We start from the raw sequence: 13,779 nt of genomic DNA, 5'->3' as shown, positions 1-13,779 counted from the left end.
GTATCATGGTTGACGTGTAACGGACTACACGATTTGTACATTGCCATTGTACGCAATACCGTGCAAGCCATCTAAAGCGTCACTTCTTGCGCCACCTCATTAAATAGAACTACATTTTCCTAAATGTCGAGGAAGTGGTTTGACAGGCGGAGTTTGCGCTCGCGCCGCAACAGCAGCGGTCAACACATCTGAGATATGAATTTAATTTAATGCTGACTCGTTATTTAGAAGAAATTCAACAACAGATATCGGAGCTGAATGAGACCAAGAGAAACTGCTGCTGCTGAGGACTTGAAATTCGTCGTGGCGGTGCTTTCTTCCAGTTTACTGACCCAGCAGCAGCTGTCCTGAGAAGGAAGAGGCTGTCCGCGTCTGTCCACGGAGATCCGCAGGTACTGAAACATTCATGTCGACAAGAAACCGGACGAAACAAGCTGTCAGGGCGTTTTTCTTCTGCCTCTTACTTTTAGGAGCAGCCAGCCACGATGCTGTCATTACCTGTCTACTCACAAATACATCTTTGCACTATTGTTGTTTTCCTCGACAGTGTAATACACTAATGACTGTGTCTTATGTTATTCAGATACATTTTTCTCTTTGACAGGTGCTCGACCCTCCAGCCCTGTTCATGGCAAAGGTATGTACTGCAAAGACCAGCTGCTGTTTACTGCTAATACGGTAGTTCACATTGAATATAGAATAATGTAAGGGCCTGGACCAAGCCCCCATGATCTCTGAGTTACTGTGGTTATACTGTTAAATATTTAGAGATTAAAAAGTGTATATCTAGATTAACATGAATGTGAAAAAAAAGTCTGAGCTACAGTGAAGTTTGTCAATACAGCCAGATGAATCATTTTGTTAGAATCAAATTTGATAGATTGAGATCAGTCTGTTTAACCGTCTGAACAGCAACAGTGAGATTAAATTTATTTGCAATTTATTCCATGTGCATGGGGCACAGAAAGGGATGTCAGTGGTTCTGTAAATTCTCATAGATCTCTTGATCTACTAAGTATTCAAGACCATATAAACACTGTCACTGGTTAAAAAGGATAAATATAATAGTATAAGGCAAAGAGTCACACAAATTTTCATGGAAACAATTATGCAGTTTGATAGGTACTCTGGGCAAAATAGAGATTGTTTGTGTAGTTGATACACCTCCAATGTTTTAATTCAAATTTAATGCAAAGGTAGCATAACCAAGAGTTTTTAGTCAGTGAAGGTGAACATGGAAATAGCACTTTAGCAGCAAAAATAAAGTTATTAGTAATTAATTATTTATGAGTTCATGTTTTTTACTTGGGTTTAAATTAAGCAATTCTTTGAAGGTAGGCTTGTCTAATCAACAATGGCAATTAAACTTAACACAGCAAACTAAATTACCAGGCCCTGCTCCTTACCTTTACTATAAATAATACCAAATGATATTGCTCTTCAGGAAATTAATAGGTAATAACAGACCCATAACACAAAACATAAAAAATATCTTGTTTAATGTGACCAGCAAGCCCTTTTCCTTAAGTTAAAAGTCTGACTCCATTATTTCAGTCCCAGAGATAGTGTAGAGTTGATGTCTATGTCATTATTCTCTCTCTGCCTCTGCAGATGAACTGGGCTGCAGGTACGCAGTGCGTAGCAAAGGGAGACCACAGAAAACCCAAACCTGGAGAACTGGCGTACCACAAAGGAGACATCCTCACTATTGTTGACATGAACACAGTACTGTCATGTTTTAATCAAGCCATGTTATTTGTTTAGTAGAAGAGAAGTGATTGCTCTCTGAAAACAAAGCACATTTCATGAGCACTACTAAATGTTCCTCTTCCTCCTCTCACCGTATGACACGAGACCTTTGACTGCTCTTTTGCAGAGGAGGGGATTTTACGAGGCGAGACACAACACCACAGGAGAGGAGGGACTCATCAGCTCCACCAATGTTCGTGAAAGAGAGGCTCTACGTGTCGACCCGAGCCTCAGCCTCATGCCGTATGTCTCCTCTTCCTCTGAATTTTACACCTCTTAACTTTGAGCTGGTCACAGGAAGGCTCGCCTCTGTGTCATTATGGGCTCACGTAAGCATAAATCCATCTTGTGACAACACAGTATGGGCTGATGAGCAAACAAACACTGTCTGAGGTTTAATCACTCTAACTTCCTTTTTTGGTGTGTTTGGCTGCAGCATGTTGGTTAAATCCATGAAATCACCTCCCGCCTGTTAAAAACTAGGATCTGTGAGATGCTGGGGACCTTTTTAGGTCCCAAATGAATATTGTATCAGCTTTATTTGCAGAGACAAAGGTCTTTTCACCATGTGCTGTCTTTCATCAGTTGGTTTCATGGGAAGATCTCTGGTCCAGAGGCGGTGGGTAAGCTGCAGCCAGCTGAGGATGGCCTGTTCCTGGTGCGAGAGTCTATCCGCCATCCCGGCGACTATGTCTTGTGCATCAGTGTCTCTGGAGATGTCATCCACTACCGGGTCATTTTTCAGGACAACAAGCTGACCATCGACCACACACAGTATTTCTACAACCTCATTGACATGATAGAGGTAAGAGAAAATGACTTGACTGGTGGATGAAAAAAAAAAAAAAAAAACAGCTGCTGTGTTCACAACATCTCTGAGGGTCTTTTATGTGAAGGTGAAAAGAAAAATGCACATATGGCCTACTGACTAAATGTAGTCTATATTATTCAAAAAGTCAGTGTCATTTAACAGATTCACCTGCACTTTCTTCACAAAACTTCCCCAACTCAACACACATAAAGAACCTAATAAGATTCAACCTCCTAAATTTAGTTCAGCTATTTTTCCTGTATGCTCCTTGGCCAGTTGATTCTGCTCTGGGTGGTCGAAAACACTAACAACATTCAATACAATTCATCCTGAAGTGGATTCATTTTGTATACCAAATTTCCTGGCAATCCAATCCAGTCCATTCAGTTCTTCTTCAAACGTCAACCTAATGGTGGCGCTAGAGGAAAAGTCAGAGGATCATCAAAGTCATTAGGATTCATCCTCTGAGGGCCATGAATGTCTGCGCAACAATTTATGGCGATCCATCACATCCAACTCTCATGTTCACACTAAGGCCATAACCTGCGACGAGAGGTCACAAGTAGACACTGCCTCATTTTGAGGGGTCATAAGCCAAAAAAGGTTGGAAACAGCTGCCATAGAAACTGTGATGGCTGCTGTATTTGTGTCAGCCTGAAAACCACCAGTATAAATATATATAGCATGTGTCGAACTGAAGCACGAACAGGAAAACTTTTGACGCACAGCACTTTTTTTGGTTTATCTGTATTTGGCCTGTGTTTGTGTGAGGGTGTATTTTGAGACAACAGCTCTTGTTCTGCAGCATATTATGCAGCTTATCAGCAAACTGCAGATGACCTCAGGTCTGAGTAAGAGTGGCTGACTTAGTCCTGTGAGGAAACAGAAGGAGGATAGTCAAGATTAACATTTGGGCTGAATCATGTTACACTGTAACTGCTACTGTCCCAGTGCCTGCACACTGCTGACAGTAAACCAGGTTTTAATGTGTCACTGTAGCTGAGTTCATAATTTACTGGTGCATTTTAATTCAGGCGCTGCCTTCATGCTTTACTGTGTGGCGGTTTTTCCCAGAACTCAGGCAAACTTCAGGATTTAAACCTGAAAATCTTACATCTGAAATTAAATCAGAACCCTGATACGACTGCTCGAGGTACCACAGAAACCCTCAATATGTGAGATTTAGAGATCAACTGTAGACGAGGACGCGTAGCACACAGAGATTCAGACATGTCACTCAGTGCTGTTACATTTTTAAACTTTATAACTGCTCTCTCTCACACTACGTCTGGGTGACCCAGCCAAGGGATTGTTGTTACAAAACTGGGAAATATTGCTCATCCTGGTGCACTTAAGGTACTTGCTTATTACATAGCTTAGTTTTAACGAGTTCAAACAAACTTTGATTAACTTTATAATTGATGGACACATTGTTTGGCCATCGCCAAGAGGCCTGCCCGTTCCTCCAATTGACAGATTAGCTATTGCCACGATATGAAACCCCCATCCGCTGCACCTACTACTACTATTGTCCTTTTGTACTATTGTTCACCCACTCATAGACCCTTTCCTTCCCCTCGAGCAGATGATTTCTAAGGGTATATATTGCTTGGTGTTTTACTGTCTCTGGTTTCTAGTAGAGCCACAGCCCTGACCACAGGACAGATGACTTCCTGAGAACTGAGGAGGTGTTCTTGCAGAGCTCAAACTGTATATTCTTTGTACATTTCTTTTGTTTATAAACCTCATGCACGGTATCTGGCAACGCATTATATAAACTGAACCAAGTGTGAACATATCAGATGAAATGATATTCTAGATTTTGAAAAAACTACTATAAGTAACCGAATGTTTCATGAATATCTGGTTTTGTGTTTTGCAGTTCTACTCAAAGAACAAAGGCTCTATTGCTACAACTCTTGTGAAACCCAAACAAAAACAAGGAACCAAGTCAGCTGAGTTAGAGCTGTCTAAAAGTAAGTCTGGTGTTAAGATTCGTGCCCTAATAAAAATTATATATATACAACTGAAAACCATTTTAACAAGATGAGGGATTCTTTATAAAATCATTTGGATGAATCGTGAATCTTTTTTAGTATATCACTTATGAATAGCAGTGAGCATAAAAGCAAGTTAAAGGTGTGCGGCAGCTTTACAGTATTGTTCATGTCTCTGTCCTCTCCAGCTGGATGGCTGCTGGACATCACAAAGCTCACACTGGGAGAGAATATTGGAGAAGGGGAGTTTGGTGGTGAGCTTTCCCCTCTTGTTGTTTTTACCAGCCAATGTTTGTGCCCCACAAGGTGTATAATGAAAAAGATTTAGCAAGCTTAGAGCACATATACATATACACACATATATATATATATATATATATATATATATATATATTTGACGGGTAAATGATGTGTGGTTCTCAACTGCAGCTGTTTATGAAGGGGAATACATGGGCCAGAGGGTGGCAGTAAAGACCATTAAATGTGACGTCACAGCTCAGGCCTTCCTGCAGGAGACTGCAGTTATGACGTGAGTCTGAAGATTTCATCATTTTGTAACTTCTGTCAAAATCTCTTTAATCATCTGAGGAAGCTTTGTATTAAGTGGTAATAACACCCAAAGTGTTTGAACTCTGAACTCAGTGTTTCCATTCCTGCTGTTGCTCTGGACTTATATTAGTTTAATGTTTCACTTCTTCCAGGAAACTCCAGCATAAAAACCTGGTGCGGTTGTTGGGCGTCATTCTTCACAAAGGGCTTCATATTGTCACAGAGCTCATGATTAAGGTACAGTAAGCACATCATTTATCAGAGGTAGATTAAGATAATTATAAAATATAAATATAAAACATATACTGTGCTAAGCACAACTGTTCAAAAATACATAACACAAAATAAAACCAAATATAGTAAGTGAAACCCCATAGGCTTGCCCTATTTGACCAATATTAATCAGATAATATACAGCATTGTGGAGACCCTCTGTCTAAACAGAGAGCTGGATTCATCAGCTGTGAATAAATCTGCCTTTTTTTTTTTTTGCAAAATCACAGCAGCAGCAGCTGGTTAGAAAACTAAGTTAGTTATGAGGAATTTAGTTCTGGGCAATCAAGTCAAAAAATTCAAACTAAGGTGCAAAGATGGCTATGCAGCTTGTCTGCCTTTCTCTCCTGGTTAATGAAATCTGGCCAAAATCCAGAAGCCTGCTGGTGGCTTGTCCTCATCTATGGTAAGTCTTTAGGTGACATTTTAAAAACCGTGTGTTTAGAACTTAGTTTATTCACTCTTTGAACCCTATTAACCTTATTTTTCATTGTATTGTGTGTTGCAGGGAAACCTTGTTAACTTTCTCAGAACAAGGGGACGTTCAGTTGTGAGCTCAGTTCAGCTGCTCCGCTTCGCACTGTGAGTTCAATTCTACTAATGTTCTCCACAGCAAAACATTGTGTATACTGTGGCGAGGGATGGACAGTGTACAATTGTACAGTGTGTTTTATGAAAGTCAAATGAGAAATGCTTGTGTGTATTTGCATGTTGATATTGCAGTGATGTGTGTGAAGGGATGGAGTACCTGGAGTCTAAGAAGCTTGTTCACAGAGACTTGGCAGCTCGTAACATCCTGGTCTCTGACGACAGTGTGGCCAAGGTCAGCGACTTTGGCCTGACCAAGATGGACACCAAGGTGTCAGATAATGTCAAGCTGCCAATCAAATGGACCGCCCCCGAAGCTCTGCGGAAAGAGGTCAGTTTGAATAACTGCTATGCCGCTTTTCTTTTACCCTGGATTTGTTTTTCTTTTATTGTTCTGTATCTTTACATCCTGCTATACTTCACTGATTAACCATAATTATTATTTTTCATGGTTATTTCAACTAAATACTCCAGCAGCTGATTTCAACAGCAGCTGATTCTCTTTCTTTGCTGGAAAGTGTGCTAACTAGTTCTTTCATTTAGTGATCATCACTAAATCCTAACAATCCCAAAACAAAGTAACCACCAAAGAAACACTGGGTTTTACACAGATGTTTTACTTAATTTAAAAATAAAATGAAACAAAAAAAAGAGTGTTTGTTTAATATTATTCTATTAATGGCTAACAAATCATTTATTAATGCCTTGTAATTAATAAGGTAATAAGGGCCGGGTTGGTGTAGGGGCCTGATGCATATTTTTCTCCAGTGTAAGTTTTATTCAGTGCATTAATTCATCAGGATTTCAAAGTTTCCTACTCACTGAGTTTTTGAGTTTCTTTTAGAAAGGGCTATTTAATCTTTCATCATTACATACGTTTGTTTCCATCCTGCAGAAATTCTCCACAAAGTCAGATGTGTGGAGTTATGGTGTTCTTCTATGGGAGATCTTCTCATACGGTCGTCTGCCTTACCCTAAGATGGTATGTAGCACATGCAAATGTTGATGTATGCGTGTGTGTGTGCCTCTGTCTTTACACAGTCAAATTACTGCACAACTCTTTGTTTTTAGAAACCACAGACCCCCATCTTGTCCGTATTGCTCTCTGTGTGTATGAATGACAAAGGTTGATGTTGAGAGAGGTCACCCTGTAAGAAATCTACATTTAAGTTCTGACAAATATTTGTCATCTTCCTGACTAACCTCCCACCCCAAACCCAACAGGAAGGAGTATCAAGCTTGTTACGTAATTCTGTTAGCATGTCATCTCAGGATACATGTCTTATCACATAGTAGGTGTGTCAGTGGAAAAGCTGCCAAGCCGTAGTGGTCAGTCGTCAGTGGATCAAATTAGTGCGTCTGAGCAGGAACCCACTTCAGGTCACTCTGATCATGGTACTGCGTCAGTGAGGATAGAGGTTTAGCAGAGAGACAGAGCTAACTAAAGTCCCTCTTCTGTTCTTCTGTTGGATGAAAGGAGGAAGCTAGTCTTTTCCAGTGTGGGCAGCAGGATCAGGCAGCATTAATTGAAGGGACAGTTAAAGTAGCGTGTTCTTGATCTCTTTTGCACCTTACATAAAGTGGTGTCCTTTTAAATGTAGATGATTATCTCCTTATTACATCCTGTTTAACATTAAGGAAGGTTGGTTTATTTGGGCCATGTTTATTTTGACCTCAATTAAACTGTGCACCTGGTAATTTGTTATCTGCTGGCTGAGAGAGCGAACAGAGAGATGATCAAAATTACAAAGAGGCAGAGTATGAGTGTCTGTGTGCACACTTTATTCACCCACACAGTACAGATAAGAGCCTAACATTTTTTATTTGTAATCAAGTTTCAGAGAGTGTTTAAGTGTTTTGTTTAATTGTAATACTGCCCAACTAATGAAATTTGTTTAAAATGTTTATTTCACTTACCAATATTTCAAATTTATACCGCAAACTAATGTCACCACACTTTCCACTTCCCCCTTTCCTTGTTGCTCCTGATCATGTAGTCTCTGAAGGAGGTGAAGGAGAGAGTGGAGGGGGGATATCGCATGGAGGCTCCAGAAGACTGTCCTCCTGGTGTTTACTCCCTAATGACGATGTGCTGGGAGCAGGAGCCACGCAAAAGACCTGCTTTCCACAAACTGAGGGAGAAACTTGAGCGAGAGATGGGTGAACACAGCTCTAGCCCTGGGTCAGAGCGTCGAGATGGGATCAGGTCTGGATCTGGTTGCTGATCTTGGTCGTAAATCTTGAACTCACAATGAGCGGAGAAGAGTGCCGCCTCTTGGACAGCTTATCCACACATTGTTGCTCCAGGGTTGGTGTGCATTACACAAGACGAACCCGCTGAGTAAATGTTCTCATACACTTAGAGTACGACTGGATTCCTTTAATGTAGCACACAGGACGAGACAATGATTCTGGTCGTCATGTAATGTCTCTGAGAAAAGGTTTAATGATTGGAGCCATGAATATACTAACTTTGCTTTAGCAGGTCTGAGCAAAGCAAAATGTGAATCAGATCGTGGTATGGTCATTTTAATATTGAGACTGAAATATCTCAACAACTGTTGATGGATTGTTATGAAACCTTATACAGACATTCCTGGTCCCCAGAGGAAAAAGTCCTAATGACTTCACCGATCTCTTAACTTTTCTAGTGCCACAAGTGAAATGTCATAACAAGGATTGGATGGATTGCCATGAAATTTGGTACATAAATCCATGTCCTCCCTCACAATTAGGTTGAATAACTTTGGTAAACCCTTTTTTTAAATCTTGCACCATCATCTGGTCAAATTTCACTTTGTCCAATTGGTTTACGAGCCAATTTGTGCAAAACATTCCCAACAGCCTCATCTGTACTTTCTGTTTAGTGCTAATTATCAAACTAAGATGGTGAATATGGTAAATATTATACCTGCTTAAATCAGCAGGTTGCTGTTGTCATTGTGCACATGTTAGCATGCTGATGTTAGCATTGTAGCTTAAAGCACCACAGTGCCTAAGTACACAGAGCCATTAGCTAGCTGCAGACTCTTTCTTCTTCTTGTGAGGCATAGTCAAACTTAAAAGGGAAAATCAAAGGATAAAACTGGTGATATTGTACACTTTTCTTATTGTCAACAAATTACCTGAAAGCCTAAAACCAACAATGACTTGATCCCTCTAACAAGTATTGTCTGTGTAACCAAAGCCTGGTATAATTTACTCCTCTGTGCCACAGACTTCCATCATTGTCCACAATAATTACAAACACACCAGTGAGCCACATTGTTGCACTGGGTGACATGTTCCTTCATTACCATGAACATGGTCACTGTAGTTAACTGGAGTTGCTGTTGTCCTGCTGCTGTAAATACTCACTCAAGTACAAAATGTGTATTAATCCCTTGATGAAAATAGTCCCCAACAAATGCAATATTTAATCCTGTTTGAATGATGAATACAGTAGAGCGTCATAATATTTTTTGAAAGACTGTACATTGATTTTGAATGACGCCATATGTTTGAATGTCAGTTCAGGTCTGATGAGAGCAACTGGGATTTAAAGGCCGTTTATTGCCATGTGAGTATCATACCTGTATGAACAGTGAATATGGGTTATTTGAATGTAATGTCAGGGAGAGATGTCAGAAAAAGATGAAACATACTGTATGTAGGAAAGAGGATGGAAAGAGAGAAATGAAGAACAAGGAAAAATGTTTATCCTGGATTTAATCACAGATCAACAAAATCTGCTTGTATCCCGGCGCTAATGCTCAGCAATATGCCATGGACTCAGGGCTTAATATGAAAAATATTTAATGTTATTTTTGGTAAATAATAAGTAAAGATTTTTACTTAAGGGTTTAAAGAATGGTTGGCATTTTGCTCGTGTGCAAAGAAGATTGGGAGGATTTGACAGTTCATTTGCTGCAGATGCTCTGCTGCAGATACTCTGTATGCCTTTGGTTATTTCTCCTAAAGTGGGTAGCTTTTTTTACTTTTACAAAGGCCAGCAGTCAAAACTTTTTTAATACTATTTTTGCCACTTTGTCCTCCACTACTTGGGGCGGACTTTGATTCAATTCATTCAAATTTGATTCAATTCATTCAAATTTAATTTGTTTCGTAAGACTAAATCTAAGGGAAATACGGTATTTATTACTACTTTCTCTTCCCTGTTTATTGGGATTTTGAGATTATAGGAGCGACTTTGTTTCATCCGCTGTCCTCGTCCAGCATCTCTTGGGATCTCTTGCTCTTTTTGCAGGTACAGAATGTTTTGTGCTTTCTTAATCTTGAAAAGAAAAGGTTTTGGACCGCAGTTGTTTATTTTACATACATAGTTATTGTATTTATTACAGGATATGTATCACTCATTTCACGATATGTAATTGTCAGCCTCTTTTTAATAGAAATGCAATGAAATGTAAGACCACTCACCACAAATGAAGCTTTCTTTCTTTGGGATTATTGTCACGTCACAAGACCAAACTAAAGATGTCATTTGTTTTAAGCCAAATTAAGCCCAGTATTTGTCTCTGTCCCAGGAGACAGACCCCAAATAGATCCTCTATCTGTTATACAGTGTGAGTGAGGGTCTGACACGATTTGTTCAATCTGCTGTGTTTTCCCGAAGCTCTCTAATGGGATGAGCAGCAATCTTCTGCACAAGGATTTATAAAGGAACCAAATGTTAAAAAAAAAAAAAAATGATAATAAAAGATTTGGTGTCATTGATGGAGATGAGTTATACATTATTGGGTGGAGGATTTTTGTCCTTGCTCTTTGTCAGTGTGTGTTTTGGTAGCACTGATGTAGGGATCTAAGGACAAAGCTTTTATCCTGGTACCCATATGTTAATGGGTGAGCTGAGATGTTTTTCTCAGAGTCTAATGCCTTTCCAAGGTGTGCTCTTCTACTAATACTTAGTGAAGAGCTAATCTGTCGAAGCATTGGCATAAGAATGAGCTGTGAGTTGTTGCTTTCAGTTTTTCCTAAAGAGAGAAAACACAGAGGTTGACATTCAGTGCTATCCATAAGTGGTAGGACAGTAAGATGTTTTTGTTGATGATTTTAAAGTTTTAAAGTGCTGACTTTCAGTTTTAATTTTAGGATATTTACATGTAGGAAATTGGAACAATGTTTATTGTGTGTATATGTTTTACACAATAGTCCCCCAATTATTAGGGGAACAACTGTATTTGGACAATTTAAGATCACATTAAAGTCCCTGTCTGTAATATGATACTCTTGCCTTTAAGTAGATTGTGGTCATCTCAGAGGTCTGAGGTCAAGTTAGGTCCAGCTCACTGAGCCAATGTAAGTACATAATATGCTCTTCTTAGAAAACCAGAAAAATCATCTCAGCAGCTGCTCATCCCTAGAGAGCTTCTTTCCTCTGCTTCAGAAATCTCCTATTCAGCCAGGCTGTTGCAAAAATTCAAGATAATAAAATTAATAATGAGCTAATTAAAGCTCTTCTCTCTGGTTACAAGAGACACGGTAACAATTTTTAGGTACTTTTCCTTTTTTTCACTTTTACTTTTATACTTCCACTTCACTACATTTCAGAGACAAACATTGTACTTTTTACTTAATTATATCTTTCTTAAATTATGACTTTACATACTAAATATATTATCTACTTTCTTAAATATGACACAGATTAAAATACTCAACAGTATAAAAGTAGGTAAAATTACTTAATGATTTAATTAAATTTAGCAGATTTTTCAATTTTACTTTAAAATTTCGAACGCAGAGCTTTCATTTGCAACAGATTTTCACAGGGTGGTATAGCTACTGTTACATAAGTTAGGTAGAAGATAAGAATAATTTTTCCATCTCTGTTAGCCACACTAGTTTAGCCACCCTGGTGTGGTGGTGTGGCTCCATTTGGTCAGTGAATCCTTTGGTTTGTCGGTCCACCACAGAGGTCTCGAGAGAAATATCTCAATAGCTATTAATTGATGTACATGAAGGTTGGTGTGGGCATTCATGGTTATGCAAGTAGTGTATTTCGAAAACTGTTGAACCATTTCTCTCTTTTCTTTCCATGATCTTACTCATGAAAACCTTAAAGACGTCAGATTACTAAAAAATGCACAAGCATTGGTATTGGTGCACATTCACACAATTCTCTTCAAGATATCTGCAATGGCTACTGTTTAGAATGCTAAAGAAATTATTTTTATATTAGTTGACTGGTAATACCACAGGGATCAATAATCCATTCAGGAGTCAACAGGCTCACTGCCTGCTAAAATGCCCTAAGAACTGTGTGAAGTATGTTTAGCCCAGAACACACTGTACAGTACCAAGTAGGTCAGGCTTAACACAGTGCAAATAAGTTTTGGATTGGTCACTTCACAGTCAACAGATCATACTTGTCCATGAGTGGAATTACTGCACCAAAAAAGGGAAAGTAAATGAGGTTTTCACTTAATCATCTTTGTCACAGTCTTCAATTATTGCCAGCATTTCAAAATCACATTTTCTCTTATGCATGCCTGTCTTTCTAATGTTCCTAGTCATCATGTAGTAATTGTTCCTGGGGACACAACTCAAATTGAGACAATTTGAATTAAATATGTCAAGAAGAATAAAGTTAATGCTGGGAGGCTAAAATATTTCTGAAACAACTTACATCCTAATGGTGAAGAACAAACTTTACTAGGGAAAAAATAATCCTCATTTTTCAACTTTGTTGTCATATAACAACAGCAAATATTTTGCTGCTGACAGTCATTGTAACAGGTAACAGGACAGGATGAACTTAAACATGCTGTCTCTGTGAACAGTGTGAAAGCTTACCCTGCTGGGGGGGCAGCAGTAATTCAATTACAAGAATAAGGTTAAGAGCAGTCTGTCTTTATCATCTGTCTCAATGTCTGACATTAGAGCTGCTTGCGTGACAAGGGGACTGACTATGGGGAAAAATTTATTTTGACACATTTTTACTGTATTGGATTTTTATTGTATATGTAAACTTAATGTTACTCAAAGTGTGACTGAAATTGAAATGGAATTTTTAAATAACAGCAATTAAACAAAGATTAAATAGATAATAATTCAGATAAAACTGTACAACAGACACAGGCCTATATAATAATTTACTGACTGTGCATACTGTGTAACTGGCCATATAGGTGTAGCAGTAAGGCAATGATACCTCTCACCCCAGCCTTACTATTACTGTCCCGATGTACACCTGAGCAGAGGAGTAATGAAGTTGCTTTGGCTTCAGTCTTGAGAGGAGCTTTAAAGAGCTAACTGTAATGTCAGAGTATAACTTTGAGCATGACTTCTAAGCCCGGGGCTCTAATAATCCTCAAATGGATCAAAATCCGCTTCTTCAATGTTATCATTCAGTGACTGAAGGTTTACAAATGCCCACAACATGGGGGAGGGAAATAAAAGACACATAGATAACAGAAAACCTGCGCTGCAAACAGGAGGTGCGACGTGCGGAAGTCACATTTAGCAAGGACGAAGGGTCTAACAAAAAACACATTACAGTTAAAGTTAAAGTCAAAACTCTTTGCCTCTGGAAAACTGATTTTGACTATTCTTTTTTAATTTGCCTGGAAGTGTAAGGAACGGATCACACAGTGTGTTTATCTCTGTTTCTAAATTTAGCTGATTGGACATGAATTGGAAAGACACACCTGACCATATAAGGTGGAAGATGGAAGAGTGGAAGTAATATTTCTGGCAAAGAGCGTAGCACAAGCCGAATTAATGTATTAGAGTAATTACTGTATTAATGTTGTTAATGATTTTATTTAGATGTAACTGCCAGCAGTGGTGCACCGTTCTGTCAACTGTTTGTTT

General features: G+C 38.9%; 1 protein-coding gene across 1 annotated transcript; it reads left to right on the top strand.

Annotated features, from left to right (window-relative positions):
* The first annotated feature begins 79 nt into the window (after window positions 1–79).
* Window positions 80–10,656, top strand: matk (megakaryocyte-associated tyrosine kinase). The gene is made up of 13 exons (XM_022738612.1): window positions 80–392; window positions 605–637; window positions 1,612–1,725; window positions 1,877–1,992; window positions 2,335–2,554; window positions 4,443–4,536; window positions 4,746–4,811; window positions 4,987–5,086; window positions 5,259–5,343; window positions 5,888–5,961; window positions 6,103–6,298; window positions 6,863–6,949; window positions 7,965–10,656. Exons 2-13 carry the CDS (start codon window positions 629–631, stop codon window positions 8,190–8,192), a joined length of 1,389 nt encoding a protein of 462 aa, XP_022594333.1. The 5' UTR covers window positions 80–392; window positions 605–628; the 3' UTR covers window positions 8,193–10,656.
* The last annotated feature ends 3,123 nt before the right edge of the window (window positions 10,657–13,779 follow it).

The sequence above is a fragment of the Seriola dumerili genome, unplaced genomic scaffold (assembly GCF_002260705.1).
Source record: "Seriola dumerili isolate Sdu_G_001 unplaced genomic scaffold, Sdu_1.0 BDQW01000002.1, whole genome shotgun sequence".
Taxonomy (NCBI): Eukaryota; Metazoa; Chordata; class Actinopteri; order Carangiformes; family Carangidae; genus Seriola; species Seriola dumerili.
The sequence above is the reverse complement of the archived record's forward strand: the minus strand, read 5'-3'. Positions and strand labels throughout refer to the sequence as shown.